Source organism: Glandiceps talaboti, chromosome 13 (genome assembly GCF_964340395.1).
Source record: "Glandiceps talaboti chromosome 13, keGlaTala1.1, whole genome shotgun sequence".
NCBI lineage: Eukaryota > Metazoa > Hemichordata > Enteropneusta > Spengelidae > Glandiceps > Glandiceps talaboti.
Window position 1 is genome coordinate 9,088,732 of NC_135561.1, and position 19,584 is coordinate 9,108,315.

Here is a 19,584-nt window from a genome sequence, read left to right on the forward strand (position 1 = left end):
ATACAGTATTATCACACTCAATTCTGCAGCCCTGTAATAGTCTGAATGTACATGTACTGTATTCTGTATGAATGCTCTGTAACACCGCATGACTATATTCTGCAGCCCTGTAATACAGTGTGAATGTACTCTATTCTACAGCCCTGTAACACCGCATGATTATATTCTGCAGCCCTGTAACACGTTGTGAATGTACTCTATATTGCAGCCTTGTAATACAGTGTGACTGTACACTATTCTGTAGCCTTTTAGCACGGTATGAGTGTATTATTTTCCGTAGCTCTGTAATATGGTTACACTTTGACGATTCTTCGCTGCGGGCGCTCCACATTGCTGTCGTAATCAATGGCGAAGCTGATTTTATTTTACTTGCATTTGGTTATGCTTCGCCTTAGGGGACCCAGAGGATGCAGAATTGGGAGGTAATAACTTTGTTGGGTCCCTAAGCATAAAGAAATGCAGCTAAAATAAAATCGTCCTCTCCTTTCTTCCTGTGTGAGCGAAAACAATGTGCAATGACGAATCTTACGTATTTGAGCGATGTGCTTGTAATTCTACAGTTCCTTAACGCAATATGACAGCACACTGCAGCACTTTTACACACAATAAATACAGATTTACATACTAAATATATCTTTGACATTTAAAATGTTGAAAAATGAATGCCTGAAAGCATAGCAGCTAAATTAAGCAATGCCATGTGTACTTGGTACAGTATGTGTAGACATATACTGGTCAACATAGTGACGTCATCTCTTCTTTATATATACTACAGCACTACACATATCTGGGAGACTACCCACATGGTGTACCCACCTATTACGACTTGTTACCAAAGAGATTGAAGGATATGGGCTATGCAACGTACGGAGTAGGAAAGTGAGTATATCGAAAGCCAATATCGCTTTTACTTTATTTAAAAGACTATATTAATGACAACATGTATTTAATAAATACACGGAAAGAAAAAAAAACTGCAGAAACCCAGTAATGTGTACATGTGGTACTCTATTTGAATGTATGTTACACGACCATTAACCATGTAAGCATTCCGTTCAGAAACTGTATTTCATTGTATGTGTGGATATTTAACGGTACCTGGTGTGAGGTTACAATGAAAGAATAATTTTTTGGACGAATTTCATCTTTCAGACTTTTTCTTACATGTGAGTGAATGAGTACAGCACGTATTTGCGAGTTTTCCAACTTTGATATTGCTGTTATTAGTATGTATGGTACGCTGTGACGGGGCGCCCTCACTCATTTGTCAATCCCTTTCAAGTCAGTGTGTGTGTGTGTGTGTGTGTGTGTGTGTGTGTGTGTGTGTGTGTGTGTGTGTGTGTGTGAGGGGGGGGGGGCACACGACGTATCTTACAGTCTATGTTGTTGCTGGAATATCTTAGAAATACAGAATTTGTTGCACGTTTTGAAAACTTACGAATACGTTAGTTAATAAGTTGCTATGTCTGCAAAGAAAGACTTGTTTTTACTATGTCTCGTTGAAACGACAAATAAAATGATAACACAAACTTGTGAATGTAAGACTACTTTGATTTATTTTTATAAGTATAAAAAACACACATACATGTAACTAGTTGCCAACATTAAAACATATATCTATTATCTCTATCTCTTCATTCCTAGGTGGCATATGGGATTCTGTAATAGTTCGTTCATGCCTACAAACCGTGGTTTCGATCATTTCTTTGGATTTTTAAATGGCGGTGTGTTGTTCTACGAACATACAAATAGCGAGAAGGGTGAGTTAAGACGTCAAGCCTCGATATTTGTTGTTGAACTAATCTCCTTGTTTTCACGTGAACCATTAGTCTAAGAACGTTTTCCTATAGTTTAATTCGGTGGTGACGTCACGGTGTTCACTAATCTCTTGATATGAGCCATATTATTTAAAAGCCAGCATTTGAATCCCTAGACTCTCTCACAGTCCTCGGAGCGTTGCACAGTTAAAACTTGGGTTGTTTTGTATGTACCGATATCTACCGCATGTGTGCCCTCATCGATCACATAGGGCTAACCATTCGTCTACAGTCGTCTACCACAGCAATAGAAAAACGTTGGTCCACACATATACGCTATGGTCGATGGTCCACAACAAAAGAATAACACTGTGTAATCCCCATGATCCCTTTAATAACATAGCGCTAATGCTAGAACCTGGGATTAAGTAGTATATTTTTCATTTATATTTCAGGGCCTGGGTACCCCGGTAAGTATCTTGGCATAGACCTGCATGATGATCTTGAACCCGCTAGCGGAGAAGGTATTGATGACGTTTACACCTCGGTTAGTGTCGTAGTTCAAACTCTCTTTCTTGTTAGTGATTTAAGATCCGATAACAAACAGTAGGTTAAAATCTGGAACAGAACACTGTTCCCCTCAATTAGCTGCACAGTAAATATTATTTTAAAACAAATCTAGTATTGGTTAACTGAGGATACATTGTCATGAACAAATTCCTCTCGACAAAACTAAGTTTATGTTGACGTCGGAGCTGAACGAATGAAATGCCATGATATACAACAACTTTGAACAGCTGTGAAACACATTCTAAAAGCTAATTTTTCAGTCGTTTTCAAACAAATGAAATGTTGAATTTGTTATATATAAAATAAGGAAAGAAAATTGACACATGTAGGAATTGAACCCACGTCCCCATAACACCAGAACACCAGTCAGGGTGCTCTAACCAGCAGAGCTAACGTGCAAACTGGTAGATAACGTGAATTTATCCTGATGTGTACCAATGAAATGTGTTTAAAAATGTGAAGCTTGGAAATGAACAGCCGAAATTTAATAATGCGTAACTCAGTTGTTCAGGGGCATAAGAAACATGTAAAACATAAAAACTCACTTTCTGTTCATATATCCCGGGCTGGTGTTTTAAGTGACAAGTATATACATTGTAGTAGCAAACGTGTATATTTTTGAAATTAGGATTTGTTTGAGGATAAGATGAAGCAGTATATACGAGGTCATGATCCATCGGTTCCAATGTATCTATATGTGGCGTACCAACAACCTCATGGACCCAGAGTAGTGAGTACACAGCTTCCAGTTCTCTAATTTTATACGTAATATTGACGTTTTCATAAACTGTACTCACATTTCTCACCATTCCACAAGATTGTGTTTGTGTGTGTGAGGGAGAGAGAGAGAGAGAGAGAGAGCAGACAGAGAGAGAGAGAGAGAGAGAGAGAGAGACAGACAGACAGACAGACAGACAGACAGACAGACAGACAGACAGACAGACAGACAGACAGACAGACAGAGTGAGAGAGAGCAGACAGAGAGAGACAGAGAGAGACAGACAGACAGACAGACAGAGAGAGAGAGACAGAGACAGACAGACAGAGAGAGAGAGAGAGAGAGAGAGAGAGAGAGAGAGAGAAAGTACCATTGCCACCCCTGTGGTTACAGTAAAATTACGGATCGTCACAAGATGAGAATTGCAAAATACACTTTATTTAATATATCTTTTCGACATGCTGAAGTGGCGGGTAGAGAGAGAGAGAGAGAGAGAGAGAGAGAGAGAGAGAGAGAGAGAGAGACAGACAGACAGACAGACAGACAGACAGACAGACAGACAGACAGACAGACAGACAGACAGACAGACAGACAGACAGACAGACAGACAGACAGACAGACAGAGTGAGACAGAGAGAGAGCAGAGAGAGAGCAGACAGAGAGAGACAGAGAGAGAGAGAGAGAGAGAGAGAGAGAGAGAGAGAGAGAGAGAGAGAGAGAGAGAGAGAGAGAGAGAGAGAGAGAGAGAGAGAGAGAGAGAGAAAGTACCATTGCCACCCCTGTGGTTACAGTAAAATTACGGATCGTCACAAGATGAGAATTGTAATAAGCTGTTCTCATTTGAAAACACAGGTGCCAGGTCAATGGAGTGAGTTGTATCCACATATTCAAAATGAACATCGAAGAATAACCTCAGGTAAAGACATAAATTAGGATTTTTAATATTAATATTTATTCTCTGTCCGTAATTTACATTGTGAGTGTACTGAAGGGAAACCAAACCACAATTGAAGTGTGTGTTTTAAACAAGATTCAACATTTCAAGGGGATTCAAAGTACAAAACATACTGGCTTAAAAATGTGCAAACAAAGATAGCACAGTGGCTATGTTGGTCATGATAATACCACAGCAGTAACTGAGGTGCAACCAGCTGTGAGCATACGAAGATATATTTTTATTGTGTTTTTATAATATGAGACTGTTGGTAGCGAAGTTTTAAAGAAAATATCACAATTTTGCAAAAAAAAACATATTCCAGATACAAAACAAATGTCGGCAAAGTTGTGTTCAAACAACAATTTTCAGCAAACAGCAATGGAGTAAATTACTCTGATGTATGTCTTACAGGTCAACTTAGCCTTATGGATGAGATGGCAGGCAATGTCTTTAATGAGCTGAAGCGTGCTGGGATGTACGACGACTCACTGATAATCTTCCATGCCGATGTAAGTATCGATAACTTAAGAGAGAGACTCATTCAATGAAAAGTCCAGTCAGACTTATTTCTACCTTTAGTATACTTGTATTGATTACTGCTATCAACTTAAAGGAAAAGTCCAATCAGACTTATTTCTACCTTTTTATAACACTAGTATTGATTACTGCTATCAACATAAAGGAAAAGTCCAGTCAGACTTATTTCTACCTTTAGTACACTTGTATTGATCACTGCATGGTATCAACTTAAAGGAAAAGTCTAGTCAGACTTATTTCTACCCTTTAGTACACCTGTATTGATTACTACTATCAACTTTAAGGAAAAGTCCAGTCAGAGGTATACTTCTATTAAATACTGCTATCAGCTTAAATATGATTTTGGATGCTAAAATAGCACCCCCGGTCGGTAACTTATCCAACTTTTAAATGTGTTCTACTATTGTTGGGATTTCTATTCTCGATAAAAAGCCATCTGATTAAACACGGATCCCTAAAACATGACCTGGTCACAACTTTACGACTAGTAATTTACTAAATTGACATTTAATATGTATAAGAACAAATTACTTATCTCCCCTTTGCATTTTTTTTGTAAGAAAGTAACTGTTTGAAAACGTCATTAGTTAATTTCGTTCGTTTGTTCTTTCGTTCATTCCTTCATTCACTCTTTGTTTCAGAATGGTGGACATGTCAATTCAGGGGCAAGTAACTGGCCTTTTAGGGGAAACAAGGGAACCTTTTTTGAAGGTGGTATCAAAGGAGTAGGGTTTATCGCTGGTAATGGCATCGAGAAAACTGGATACACTCATGATGGGTAATATATTCAATATTTCCTCTAGATGTATTTACCTCGCTAAGATCGTCAACAATGAAAGAGAAAACTTGTTATCTTTGTTGTAGAGTAGAAGATCATCATTCCTTTTCAGTTCAAAACCAATAATTATTCATTTAAGTTAGGGTGACCAATTCTTCTTCTTTTTTTCTCATTACTTCTTCATAGCAACTGTGGATCAGTCGGTTGATTAAAAAGAAAGTTTAAAAAAAGTATAGTCTGCTATGAATGCTTATATGTATCATTACCATTCATCCTTACCATCATTAACGAGTCTATCACTTCTGCTACCATTCCATCCATCTCCAAATCTGCTCATGAAAGATGTGCTTTGTTCGTGATGAACAAACGTCATCACCGCCGCCAAGACTGTAGGTGACGTCAACAATCCAGGCACTTGCTTATTCCTGCCAGAGAGGACACTGTTTCTCAAAGTGTTAGAGGCGGGCGAAATTGTTTTGTTTAATTTTTATGTTGGAGCTGAAAATTTGGGTCAGTCGGGTAATGGAAAACAAATTTGAGGTGTTGAGAAGTTTGGAAATGAGTTTTATGCAGCCATCAGTTTGTTTTCAATTACAATACAAAACCTCTGAGACAAACATATCACAGCACCTACACAACTGTTTGATGTATGTTAGCTGTATTATATCATTTTACCATTAGAATGTTGAATATTTATATATTACCAGATTGTTTCATATTACTGATATGTTACCAACTATAGTAGAAGGTGTACTTGGTGGTACAGTTGAGGGTAAGTATCGCATAATTTTTAGATCAATTTAGTATAGCGATGAAGGTTTTCCCGTTCTCCCACAATGCATCGCGCCATGGGGGTCGTACGGTGTTCTGGGGTATTCAGTATGTGTTGCTATGACAGCAAATAAACAATACACTGTCAAAATGGCGTATAACAATAATAATAAAATGTCGTCTGCCAAGATGTTGTTAGCCAATGGGATTGTAGTACGTAATACGGTCCCTACCAGTACCTAGACTAAAGATGTTATCGGCACTGTGAGATCTGACTGCCACAATCCACGCATTACGCCGTTATTTTGGTGTTGTCGGCATTTTCATCCATCACCACAGAGTTTCCTAAACACACATTGGAACTCAACAGGAGTCGTTTTTCCCCATAATTTTGAAAAACAAAAACAAAGAATAACTGATAAAGCAACTTCTGATCACAGGCAGACTTCTAAAAACCTTTCTTGGAAATCATTATTTTTGTATTTTCAAACGTATATTAGGAGATCTCGATGGAATGAATGTCTGGGACAGTTTTTCGAAGGGTGAACCATCACCACGGAGGGAAATGTTGATAACGGTTGATCAAGACCTTTCCCATCTTAGTGGCACACTCGGATGTAATGTAACCGCTATAAGGTGTGTATATTTAACTGTGTCATTAAAACACGATGTATGATACTATGAATTCATAAAATGTACGAGAAAGAATGTAGAAGGTAATGTCAAAATCATCACGCATTAAGGTTGCAACACTGTGTTCAAATACATTAGACCCCACACTTTAGTGATATACTCGACACTTACTGTTGCTGGATAGTAGTACAGTATTCTGTTAGCCATCTAAAAGTTGTAGACCTATAGCGCTTCGTGTTGCAGTACTTAGTTCAATATTAGACTCCATGGTTCAAGTTACAGTACTTTGTTCAAATGTTAGACCTTCATTTCAAGTTGCATTTCTGTGTTCAAATATTAGACCCACTCTCCAAATTGCAGTACTACATTCAGACGTTAGACCCCATCCCACGCTTCATGTTACAGTACTTTACTCTACACTTAGTCGCAGGACTGTTCTTTCTTAGGCTACTATATAGAATAACAGATAACCAACTAAGTAAACACAACTTAGTCTGATCTGTGTATAAACATGTTTTTTTTTATCGTTAACCATCTCAGATATGATGAATGGAAATTAATGGTTGGCTTTCCATCATTCTCATATGCTTGGGGTGAATGTAAGTAAAACAATCTAATCAAAATAATCTTAGTGACACACATTGCACATACACAAACATACGCACACACGCACGCACGCACGCACGCACACACACACACACACACACACACACACACACATACATACATACATACATACATACATACATACATACATACATACATACATACATACATACATACATACATACATACAAACATACATGCATACATACATGCATACACGCATGAACACATACACACATACATACATATACATACATACATACATGCATACATACATACATACATACATACATACATACATACATACATACATACATACATACATACATACGTTACAGATTTGGACAGAAAATATGGGAAAAGGGGACTTCGACGCGCACGTCGCCAGGTGTTGCGAACGACAATGGGAACAAGAAACAAAATACTTTTTCTTGGTTTTAACAAGCCTCTTAGTGCGCCCTCTATCATGATATGTGGTTTTAACCTATGATCGGACCTCAGTTACAGACAATGTCATATTTATAGAACAATGGAGAGAAAATATTTTATGTACTTTAATAATTATACCATTTGGTAGGATTGAGAATTTCTGTTAACCTAATAAGGGTTGCTATTCAATATTTGATTCTTAGCAACAAGGCCCCTCGGATCACTGGTATTTCTCTCGTCTGAACGAACACAATATATAAGTATTTCAAAAATTCATACACTTTTCATCATTTTGTCTCGTGCTTAGTTGGCTGGTATCCAACTCGGTACCTGGAAGGAGGCCATAATGATATCATGATTCCTGCACCTGAGCCTGAAGGCACTGATGTCTATCTGTTTAATCTTAAAGGTAAGTTGGTGAAAGCGGAAAGGTGAAGTTACGAAATGATAAGGAAATAAGACTGAAAAAAAAACCCAGAAATATCTCATCATGTGTAATAATAACTTAGACTGTTTATGAAGTGTTAGCATTAATTGCCAAATCTAATATAAAACTAGTAGACATGTAAACTAGTGACTCTGGGATGAAAAAAAAGTAGTTGTCTAATTAATAAAACAGTTGTATTATATTTTTCTACGTTAAAAAGCAATTCACAAAAAAGTAGACCATGCCAATGTTTCCATCCCAAAAATTGCAATAAAAATGTGTACACAGTTTGTTATTGTACGTACAGGAAGTTATTTGTAAACAAACTTATTACACATTTTGTAGTTGTTTGTAATTATTGAGTTCAATGCATGGATATGGTATACGCTATTTTACGTTTTCGTTTTTTCGATTTTTATGTAAACAAGTTTATGATAGCCCTCACCAATAAGCTTCTTCCAACTCAACTCATCTCGCATCTTGCCTATGCCTATCACCATTGGCTCTCAACTCTTATTAAACCACTGAACCCCTTCGATTCATATCAAAGTAACCAAAGTCACTCCACACCTGAGTCCTACAATTCTAATTACACCTGGTCTTACAACTCTCATCAAACCTACAATTCCGATTAATGGCCATACAACAAAGTATGCTAGTTTTCTGTGCTCCCTAAAGACAGTTACACATTTGATAGACCACGTTTATGTTATATCATCAGAGTTTCAGTTTCTGACCAAAACTTAAAACATCTTGCTTCTTGTTTTCAGAGGATCCATACGAGACAAACAATTTAGCAGACAAGTATCCTGGCAAAGTTGAAGAATTGCGAGAAAGGTTGAAGAAGTTCCAAGACAAGGCATGGACATACTGGCCCGAACCTGACCCAGCCTCGGACCCAGCCAATTTTGGTGGTTTTTGGGAAACTGGATGGTGTAATATTTAATCAGGAATGCTAAGTAGTTCTTCTGGAATCACGTGAACATAGGGTACAGTCTGTACATGCTCTGCACACAGACCCTGAGTGATTTCATGAACGCAATACTACAACTTGACAGCCTCATCTTGAATTGGGAGTTGGGGATTTTTGTATATATAGCACGCCACCACATTGCCAAAAGGTGTTATTTTCCCATAACTTATTTATTGGTCAATCAGAAAGGCCCTCGTTATACCAACCATTCTAATTAGCGTGGTAGTACAAGCTTGTACACACAACAATTTGAAACCATCTTGAAAAAGAAACCCATGGGTAATACATTTGCATAATCATCAATAAAAATCAGCCTACATGTAATTAGCATGCAGGGGCGTACTATATACATGAAGATTACATCAACGTCTGAGGGGTTTGAATAAAATTAAATTAAGTTTTATTCAATATTTTGTTTTATTCAATTATAAAACAAAAAGCATTATAAACCATACATTTTACACATTTTGTGACAAACTTGTATATCAATGGATCACACAAAAACTATGAAAATCAAACTGTTTAATCATATTAATATAAATAAAAGACTATTTAATTTCAATGAAATTGTATAAAGAAATATCGAAGGTAGCACATTCGGGGTTGAAAGTTGAGTTTACTAAATTCGAAAGCAGCGTACATGGGGTTCTAGTTTGTAGTTTACTAAATATGATTCTTAACTTTATATCTTGAGATGCCTGCCACTTACTCGGGTGTAACATATTGTGGTCAAAACTTGCAAAAGATCTCAACTGTCATTAAATTCTGTTTGAGTACGTAAAAGGCGTCTAAAAGTCGGCTACTTCACCCCTTGTTCTAACATCGTCGTAAACCACCGCCTCTTTTACGGCACTGCTGTCCAAGACGCACCGCCAAAGCTTTATTTCGCAGTGCAGTGTCGCATCGTCGCAAATCACTGTGACGACCGTTTTACGGTACCGTTCTTAACGAGCCTATTATTACTTATTTCGAAGTGTCGCGGAAGGAATAACAACTCTGGTTTGCGAGAATATTGTTCTACAGAATGGGAATGTTATACTTAATTAAATGAAATATGTAAGCAACCGGAAGTATGATTTTGTGACATCATCTGTTTCCGCACCCACAATGTATTTTACAAAATATAGAATGCATTAAGTGCTCTATCTCTAACTAACTATGATTACTTTATCCACAATGTGTAAAACAAAATAACATTTTATTTTTTTTAAGACTTACAAACAATCGGTGTTTTCGATGAAAGTGATCAGTTTTAATGTTAATATTTTGTTATATTATGATTGTGTAAAAAAATAAATTAAGTGGTGCTTTTATTTGGGCCAATTTAAGTTAACATGTCCTTATCAATCAATCGATCAATAAATGAATAAATCAATCAATCAATCACTTTGTCAGCCAGTCGATCAATCAATCAGTCAATCAATAATTATATCATTCAGTTGATTAATCGCTCGATCAATCAATCACCTGATCAACCAATCAAGCTAGCAATCAATCTATTGGATTACATTGTTTGATTCTGAAATTGTAAACATCAAGACATTGTAATTGGATCTTTTACTGTGGTTTTTATACTATGGGTAATAAACTTATTTTTTTGTGGTGAATTATTCATGAATGAGTCGTTTGTGGTGGTTTTCTGACATCTATAACTCACGTAGTTAGATTCAGTTTGAAATATGTTATATTTCATAGTCGCTGTCATAAGGCATATGACGATAAAGTATTCTGAAAATTGTTTTTAAATTGCACACAACGGTAATAGCATTACAGAGCCCTTTCGATTAGAACACCCAGTCGTGCGCACTCTCTGCCGCCAGATGGCGTAGTAGCAGTAAAATAGATTTGTCGTCATGATCCAGGTTGTTGAGTCTCGTCACATCAGGATGTTACAGCGCCACCACTTCCGGACACGTTGCCTTGAAAGGTATCTCTGTGGCAGAAAGCTCAAAGCTATATCGATCGACATTCATTGATGCTGACTATCATAGTAAAACAAAATAAACATATCAAATTGTAGAAGTTTTTTTGTGTTTATTGCTAAAAGCATTCATACGTTTACATGCTTATACGTTATCTATCAACAATGTCGCACTTGTGTGTTTTTTTTCAAAACTATTTCTCGAAGGTTTACGTTTATTCCTTAAGCTTTTTGTTGTATCACCCGCACTACCATGCATGCAATTTCTTGAAGTTCAATATTACACGGAGTTTTAACAACCCAATTCGTAAATCCAGGACTAGACTGTAAGATACGTCGTGACGTTTCGCCCTCACCGGCCTCCTCTCACATGTTTGAGGGCGCCCCGTCACGGCGTACCTTACAGACTAATCCAGGACAAGATGAAAACTTTCTTAATCAAACCAAACATTGTATTTCACCTCGTACAAATTTATCCAGTAGGTTTTGAGAGATGGCGAAATAAATGTTTTTGCCCTTTCTTGAGTATTTCATTTTAGTTATGAGTCCCTGTTGTGGATCATTTATCTTGGGCATACATACACCTAAGGTTAACGTTAAAGTACATGGGGTGTCGAATTCTTCAACTATTAAAGTACAGGGGGTGTCGCATTCGCAATATTAAAATTACAGTATTTGTGCACGGAATTCAGTCAAAAGCACTACTCCCAAAAAGAGGAAACTCTGATAAATGATATGCTCGCCGTATATTTTACTACGTAGGGTCATCATAGATTTCATAATACATCTATAATACGTATCCTCAATTGCAATGAATAATACGAAAACTCAGGTCCCTGGTTCTCAACTCACCCGAAGTTTCCGACGCGTAATTGGTACAGCGCCGCCAACGATTGGTTTTGCAGTATACATAATAGCTATTAATTTATTAGTGAAGCAAAAATGTCGGGTACCTTGACAGGAAAAACAAATTATTTGTACATAGCTACTGGACACGTACACTTACTATTCGGACATATCATACATTGTAACTCTGAAAAAACTTCTCTCTTTTGATATTTTTTGGACAATATTTCGACCATTTCACAGATTTTTCAGAAAATTTGGTTTGGAATGCAGAGAATATAATCTACATATATACTAGTTGTAGCTGTATGTGTGAAGAATACGATTTGTCAGAATTGAGTTCCAACTTACTCCGTCTGCAAACAGGACTATGTGTAGTCTTCCCTACAGACAGTACAGCGTAAGTCAGGATCCGATACAATACAGAATCGAGTCCCAACTTACTCCGTCTGCAAACAGAGTATGTGAAGAGAGTTACAGCGAGTTTCCTCATCCGTCCATTGTCTCTGGATTGAATATAAACTCCATTCACATCACCCTCTCACACTTTTTAGCAAGCAATATATATTACAGCATATGACGCCAAATACACTAAATCAACTTTATTTAAAACATCTTTTCAACATGCTGAAGTGGCGGGTAGAGAGAGAGAGAGAGAGAGAGAGAGAGAGAGAGAGAGAGAGAGAGAGAGAGAGAGAGAGAGAGAGAGAGAGAGAGAGAGAGAGAGAGAGAGAGAGAGAGAGAGAGAGAGAGAGAGAGAGAGAGAGAGAGAGAGAGAGAGAGAGAGAGAGAGACAGACAGACAGACAGACAGACAGACAGACAGACAGACAGACAGACAGACAGACAGACAGACAGACAGACAGACAGACATAGGTGTGGAGGGAGGGAGGGAGGGAGGGAGAGAGGAGGGAGGGAGAGAGGGGAGGGAGAGAGTCAGAGAGAGAGAGAGAGAGGAGGGAGGGAGAGAGTGAGAGGGAGAGAGAGAGAGGGGGGGGAGAGAGGAGATAGTAGACAACGACTACACGTAGACTAGTAGCTGCAATAAGTGTACCTTTGTTTTTATTTACAATAATTTTTGTTCATTTGTTATACTTTATTTTGCGTGACTCAACATTTTTCGTTTTATTTTTATTTTCTTACATGGTTTGTAAAAGAAAGGTTCTTGCGGAGGACCGAGAGCGACGGCGCGAAACCGCTACAATATTGCATCTACTAGACTAGCACATACAGAATGTTTCCGCTTCACCATTGATACCCGCATGTTTATCGGTGTAACCCAAGAATATTGCGTAAATTCTCAGAAAGTACATCCGGCCGCGGCAAGCTCAAGGAAAATAACAAAAACACCGAAACGGGGTGAATTGCGTCTCAGATTTTTAAGTGAAAATCCCCGAACAGGGTTATCATAGATTGCTACCATTGGCAACATAGGAAATTAAAGATCGGATCAGAGACGTCGTTTATAATCAGAGTTGTTTTCGAGCATAAGCCGAGGGTATGTTTTGAAGTAAGAATCATATGATATAGATTAAATGTTTTTGTTCGTAAAGGCTTTCAAATGACTTTATACAAAAATTTGCGTCAAAATGGGTATAGAAAGACGGCAACATTCCTGGCACCTCACGAACTACATGAAGATATGAGTCATACTTCTAAATCTATCCTCAGTTCCCAAGCGACTATATGTGTGTTATCATAGACCCGACCCTCCACCAAGGTGGAGGTCTATGGTGTAATACATACTGAAGCTACTGCGCAGATATGATAAAAAATACTTTAATAGAACTGACAAGAAACTAAATAAATGTTTGAAACAGTCGTACACGACGCAGCATAGATCGCCCGGGAGCCTGAGAATCATGAATGCATGCCCATACGTATCAAGACGGTCTAGAATCGGAAACAAGGGAAGCAATGGCTCATGCTCATGGCATCTAAACATGCTAAAGACATCGAATCTCATGAATATTCAGATTAGTCCTCGATGCACCGTGATCCGATCGATCTCTTACGTCATAATACGTACGTCATAGTGACGTTCAGTGTGTTGACGATATTTCTTACGCAGTCTATTGTTGTGTATGCAAATGATTGGATTCTGTTCCCTCTTCATGCCAGTGGTCAAAGTTCAATGATCTTCATGTAGATCAAAATAGATCGTAGGTATATATTTGTCTATTTTGAACCAAGGTGTTAATACTCTCATGGGTATGTTTAAGGTGCAGACGTCTACAACTGTTTGCGGGGAAATGCTGGCACACTGTATATGGGACACGTGATCTTGTATGTATGGGTGGATACGTAAAATACGAAATACCAATTATATGCTGCCAGTATATAGAGAAACATTATTCGTGTCCGTTGCGGGTGAATGTGAATCCCGATATCCAAGCAACACTACGTTTTCCTGTGGGGGAGGGGGGGGGGACTGAAATTGTTGTAATAGTGAAAGTGTAGTCTTTTGTTTAAAGAAATTAAATTGTTGTTGTTGTTGTTGTTGTTGTTGTTAGATATTTGAACTTTAATAATAAAACACCACATGGTGAACCAAGGTAGGAGATAGAATGCTATTGTTCATAAATATAATTTCTAATTTTTTTGTTGTTTTTTTTAAATTTTTTTATTTTATTTACGTACAAAACAAAGAAGTACACAGCACACAATGAAAAACAGAACAAAATGAATATATAGAAAGGCTAGAGAAAATTTGATTTGCATCCAAAGAGTTTGAATTCTAACATTTAGTAAAATCATCATTGTTTTCTTCTCGGTGTCCGCTTCCTCTTCCGCTTTGCTGAAAATCATTAAAGACAAAAGATCATTCGTTGACATTACAGTGGCTGCAAATTATACATAATCAGATCCCGGAAATACAAATAAATTTGTATTCAAAAGAGGCGATTTAGTCGACCTTGGTACATTTTTTTAATCTATTTCATTTTACCGGTCACAATCACGTAATAAAACGGAAGTCGTTGAAAGTCGTTCTCTCTCTTGACTGAAGGACAAAAGAATCTTCAGAAACACTATCCGTAGTCATTTTGCGTGACGAGTTGTTCTCTCTCTCTGAAACCGTGACTGCAACGAGGAATATATCCGTATATCATGCAACATAGATAGATAATGCTGTTATATACTAGTACTTTGGCACATCTCAAACAAATGTTGGTTGTTTGAAAATACACGACATGTGTGGCAAATGGCAAAGGGTAAATCCGATTTTAGAACCCGCATACCATGTACAACTGTGATGGTAGTAGATGTGTATGTTTTTGTGTGTATCTGGGAGGGGCAACTCTAAAATCCATCGTTTTGTCTACACCCATGCTATAAATACTTGTGCCAAAAGTTGCAATTTAATACAACAACTCGTGAGCGTACTGAAAAGCTGGTTTCCAATTTTAAAAAAAAAAAGAAGCTTTAAATTGTATGACCAGCTCGGACACCAGGTACTACAGGATGACGTAACTGCATTTGCTGGAAACAGGAAGACACCTCGTGTCGCGCTACATCGGCTTCCATCAAAGCGGGCGCTGATAGGCGAGGATTGTACCATACGTCGTGTTTTAGATACTACTTTTTGCTGCTTACGCTACTTCTACACGTATCTTCGTAGTGTTGCCATGGACACATGTTTAAGTTTAATAGTAATACAGTATTCTCAGCACGCGAATCAAACTCCGTACAGGGGCTCCGTACCAATGAACCGTTTACCCTGTCGTGTTACAAAAGACAGCAGATCGTTTAGAGGAACGAGCAGAATTTTAGGGGGTGTTTGGAACTAGCCTTCGCGCTCTCAAAAATATAAGACCCCCCCCCACCCCCACCCCACCCGGCTAAACAGATTTTTATATTGTTACCCACCCCAATTCTCGCATTCTGGAGATGTACACTCCATATAAAATGACAGTGACAATTGACTTCAGTATCCATATGATCTCAGCGCTATATTTGAACAGAAATAAAGTCCATATAAATTGTTACATTTGAAAAATATAATGTAATAAAGCAGTGACTATGCTATCTAATGGATATCGAGGTTTAAATTGGTTAATACAGGTCAAAGTCACATTGTTATGCTCAATATTCGGTCTACAAGGTGCTTCTATACATTTGGACAATACAATTTACTATATATTTCACTATTTGACACATACACATAACTACATTAATTAATAGATGTGGTCTTTGCAAGGAGATGTCTCACATTGGGCTATAACCTATACTTAGGTTTTATCCCTTCAATCTTGATTCTGAGCAGAAACAGCATCACAGTGATAGCTAGTGGGGATGTGTAGGGGGACATTTAGAGGCATGAAATTTCAAACCATAGTCCCATTATTGAAAGCCGTGGAGTACTTGAATGTTGAGAACGTACAAGGTAAACGGATACTCTTGGGGTTTTATTTTGTTCAAAGAGACAGTCTTACTCTCCACACTCCGAGAGAGAGAGAGAGAGAGAGAGAGAGAGAGAGAGAGAGAGAGAGAGAGAGAGAGAGAGAGTGAGTGAGTGAGTGCGTGAGTGAGTGAGTGAGTGCGTGGGTGGGTGGGTGAGTGAGTGAGTGAGTGAGTGAGTGAGTGAGTGAGTGAGTGAGTGAGTGAGTGAGAGAAGGGGACAGACACAGAGAGATTGAGGTATAGCATACACAAACATTCTCATGGCAGTCACGTGCACAAACCTCATTATCAAATATAGTCATATTGATTCTCCACAAGAAATGTTAGCCTTACTGTACTTTGAAAACGATTGTTCCTTCAGTGAGGTTTAATTCGGTTGAAATCATGAGCGAAATATTTCATGCCCCGGCCTCTCAAATTATTAGAATTTTCATGCCTCCTTCGCACCCCAATTTTGTTCGTGCCCCCACCTCATATTGTCCTCAGCGCCCCCCCCCCCTCCCACCCCGCCATAAATTATGCTTGTTTCCTAGAGGGAAGATTAGTTTACACCTGTCTGTGGTTCACCATATAGACACCTGTTACGGCGATATACCTCAAACGGAATATACCTCTCTAGAGTCATGGAATCTGCGTTACAATTACAAGTACTGTAGTCTATACCCTTTAGCTGTCAAAATGTTGACTCAGTGTTTGACATGTAAATAATTAGCAGTCCTCTACCGGAGCTGATATTAAAGTTTGTGTAGCGGGGTATCTCTCCTCCACTGTCTATGGTATAACCAACTCCTTGCCCGAGTTACTGCTGAAGTCTTACTAGTATCAGTATTCGATAGTGTAAATGACAAAGGGAGATTTAGATTTAGAAGGTGTGAATTGGGTTGACCTTTGTAAAGTAAAACCAGTCCAGCAAAGTCAGAAACCATATGCCTGAATATGGAAGTATAAGAGAAGCCGCCATGGTCTCAAGAATGAAATGCAAGAGTACGGCCCGGACAAAAATTTGAAAAAATTTTTTTTTACACAGGTCTTCATATGAGCTACACTATAAGACACGTCTCGTTGTTCAGCTTTAACAGGGCTTGTGAATGTTGTATGGCTTATTTGTTTCGGCTGTGAACACTGCATGCTGTGTGTATCCCAATCCGAATGTGTACACTTTTATCTCAGTATCACATATCATCACCTAGCCTGACAAGAGGTGAGACAGTGTGTACTTTATCTTAATCTAGTCTAGCAAGGGTGAGATATATACAATAGACACCGGTGGAAAGATAAACAACAAGGCGGAGCCGCGTTGTTTATCTTTCCACCGGTGTCTATTGTACTTATGCCCGACAAGTTCACAGGATGGCTGGATTAGCTCATCTCACCCTTGCTAGACTAGAATAAGATAAAGTATACACTGTCTCATCTCTTGTCAGGCAAGGTGATGATATGTGATACTGAGATAAAAGTGTACACATTCGGATTGGGACACACACAACATGCAGTGTTCACGGCGAAACAAATAAGCCAAACAACATTCACAAGCCCTGATATGGCTGAACAACGAGACGTGTCTTATATTATAGTGTATGTAGCTCATATGAAGATCTGTGTAAAATTAGTTTTAGATGTTTACCGTTTCTTTTGAATGGTAACGGGCATAAGTACGATAGACACCGGTGGAAAGATAAACAACGCGGCTCCGCCTTGTTGTTTATCTTTCCATCGGTGTCTATTGTATACTAATATACGGCGTCATTATGATGTAGCCGGCCATACCATGAGTAGTCTTGCTGCTAGACGTTCGGGCTTTCTTTCGATGCTATAACTATAAGCGAACGAAGTTCGCATGTGAGGGCTTGCCCGAACACGGATGTTCCATCCTCGATAGCGTTGTTCGGCTGTGTGTCGTATTTTATCGGAAGAACATCCGAGGGCTAGCTGATAGACTATACCATGAGGTACCTTTGGCTCCAACACGTCCCGCCAGAGCAGAGACCACGTCAAATCCGAATATTTAAAACCCCAGACGTTGTTTATAGGCTTACAATTTGATAAATCACCGAAACGACAGACGTCGACAAGCTAAGTGTTACAACAAAAAAGTATCATAAGTGAGGAAACATCATAACGAGACAATGGGAAGGGAAGTAAAACATGTGTGTTACTTCAGTTGCTTCTAATATGATGAAACTTTGACTGCTAGATCTTTGCTTTTATTCAAACCTATAAAAAAATATGCATTTCATACATTTTTATAGTTTCACTATAGAAAAAATTCATAACCCCCCCCCCACACACACACACACACACACACACACACCTCTCTTTTGGCAATGGGGGCTTTGGCAAAGAAAAACAGGTGTTTCTCACAGTCCCAGATGAGAGTCTGGTGTCCTTCATTTATACGAGTCAAGTTCACGATGTTGAAATTGACACGGCCTTGCTAATTGTCCAGCACACTTTCAATGAACGGATGTTGACGGAAATTAAATTGGCTACGGTCGGTAAAGGACGAAATGGCTATCAAATTTCGATTAAGACCTTCCGGTCATCAATTTCCCCAAGCGATTACAAACCAATCAAGGGATGCGTGTTTGTTTCGTCCTTCAGTTTTCCGTACATCAATATTTCAACGCTGCCTGCACTTAACTAAATTGTAAAATTCTGTTCAATCATGGAAATATCACTACAATGTTGTCATAGTTACCCCTTGACGGAGGACAAAATGTAAATAGGAAAATCGGGGTTTTTTTATTCTTTATACTGTCTGAGGAATATATGGGCGCTATACCTACGTGACCTGGTTTGAATAAGACTGTTTGGAAGTTTGGAAGAAAGGTTTTATATTGTCTTTTTAAGCTGATGTGAGTTTCCGCATCCACTGTCTCATGAAAGTCTTCACAATTTTCACGATTTTATTATTTTTTCTCGAATACGTAAAAAAAAGTTAAAAGATAATGCCAAAGATAACGCGGTGATGAACCTGCGCGATCACAGAAAACAAATGTAATTTTACCCCTTTCATATATAGTTGGCTAAATACGTCAACATTAACGATATTATCAACATTTTATTGTATTCTGATAGAAATACTCTGATACATATCTTGGGAACCAAGTGCCTGTGGAACGGCCTGCTGAGCTGAGTGTTGCTCCGTAATTCTGACTGGAGACGACGTGTTTTTACGGCAAGAGATATGCAATACAATACAGTGGTGACATGCATGATATTACATTTTATTGAAATAAAATCTGAAATCTATAAACAGCAATACTGTAACTCCCAAGTAA

At 38.3% G+C, this 19,584-nt stretch overlaps 2 protein-coding genes across 2 annotated transcripts in view; both read left to right on the forward strand.

Annotated features, from left to right (window-relative positions):
• LOC144444565 (arylsulfatase B-like) overlaps positions 1 to 10,736 on the forward strand; it is a 22,870-nt gene extending 12,134 nt beyond the window's left edge. The window contains exons 7-18 of the mRNA XM_078134036.1: positions 776 to 879; positions 1,645 to 1,760; positions 2,213 to 2,304; positions 2,956 to 3,057; positions 3,898 to 3,961; positions 4,394 to 4,491; positions 5,161 to 5,297; positions 6,005 to 6,069; positions 6,569 to 6,704; positions 7,242 to 7,300; positions 8,044 to 8,145; positions 8,934 to 10,736. Coding sequence (XP_077990162.1) covers positions 776 to 879; positions 1,645 to 1,760; positions 2,213 to 2,304; positions 2,956 to 3,057; positions 3,898 to 3,961; positions 4,394 to 4,491; positions 5,161 to 5,297; positions 6,005 to 6,069; positions 6,569 to 6,704; positions 7,242 to 7,300; positions 8,044 to 8,145; positions 8,934 to 9,109 — 1,251 coding nt within the window. The 3' untranslated portion in view covers positions 9,110 to 10,736. The remainder of the gene's footprint in view (positions 1 to 775; positions 880 to 1,644; positions 1,761 to 2,212; positions 2,305 to 2,955; positions 3,058 to 3,897; positions 3,962 to 4,393; positions 4,492 to 5,160; positions 5,298 to 6,004; positions 6,070 to 6,568; positions 6,705 to 7,241; positions 7,301 to 8,043; positions 8,146 to 8,933) is intronic.
• LOC144444175 (elongation factor 1-alpha) overlaps positions 1 to 19,584 on the forward strand; it is a 322,176-nt gene that overhangs the window by 227,951 nt on the left and 74,641 nt on the right. The gene's annotated exons all lie outside the window — the stretch shown is intronic.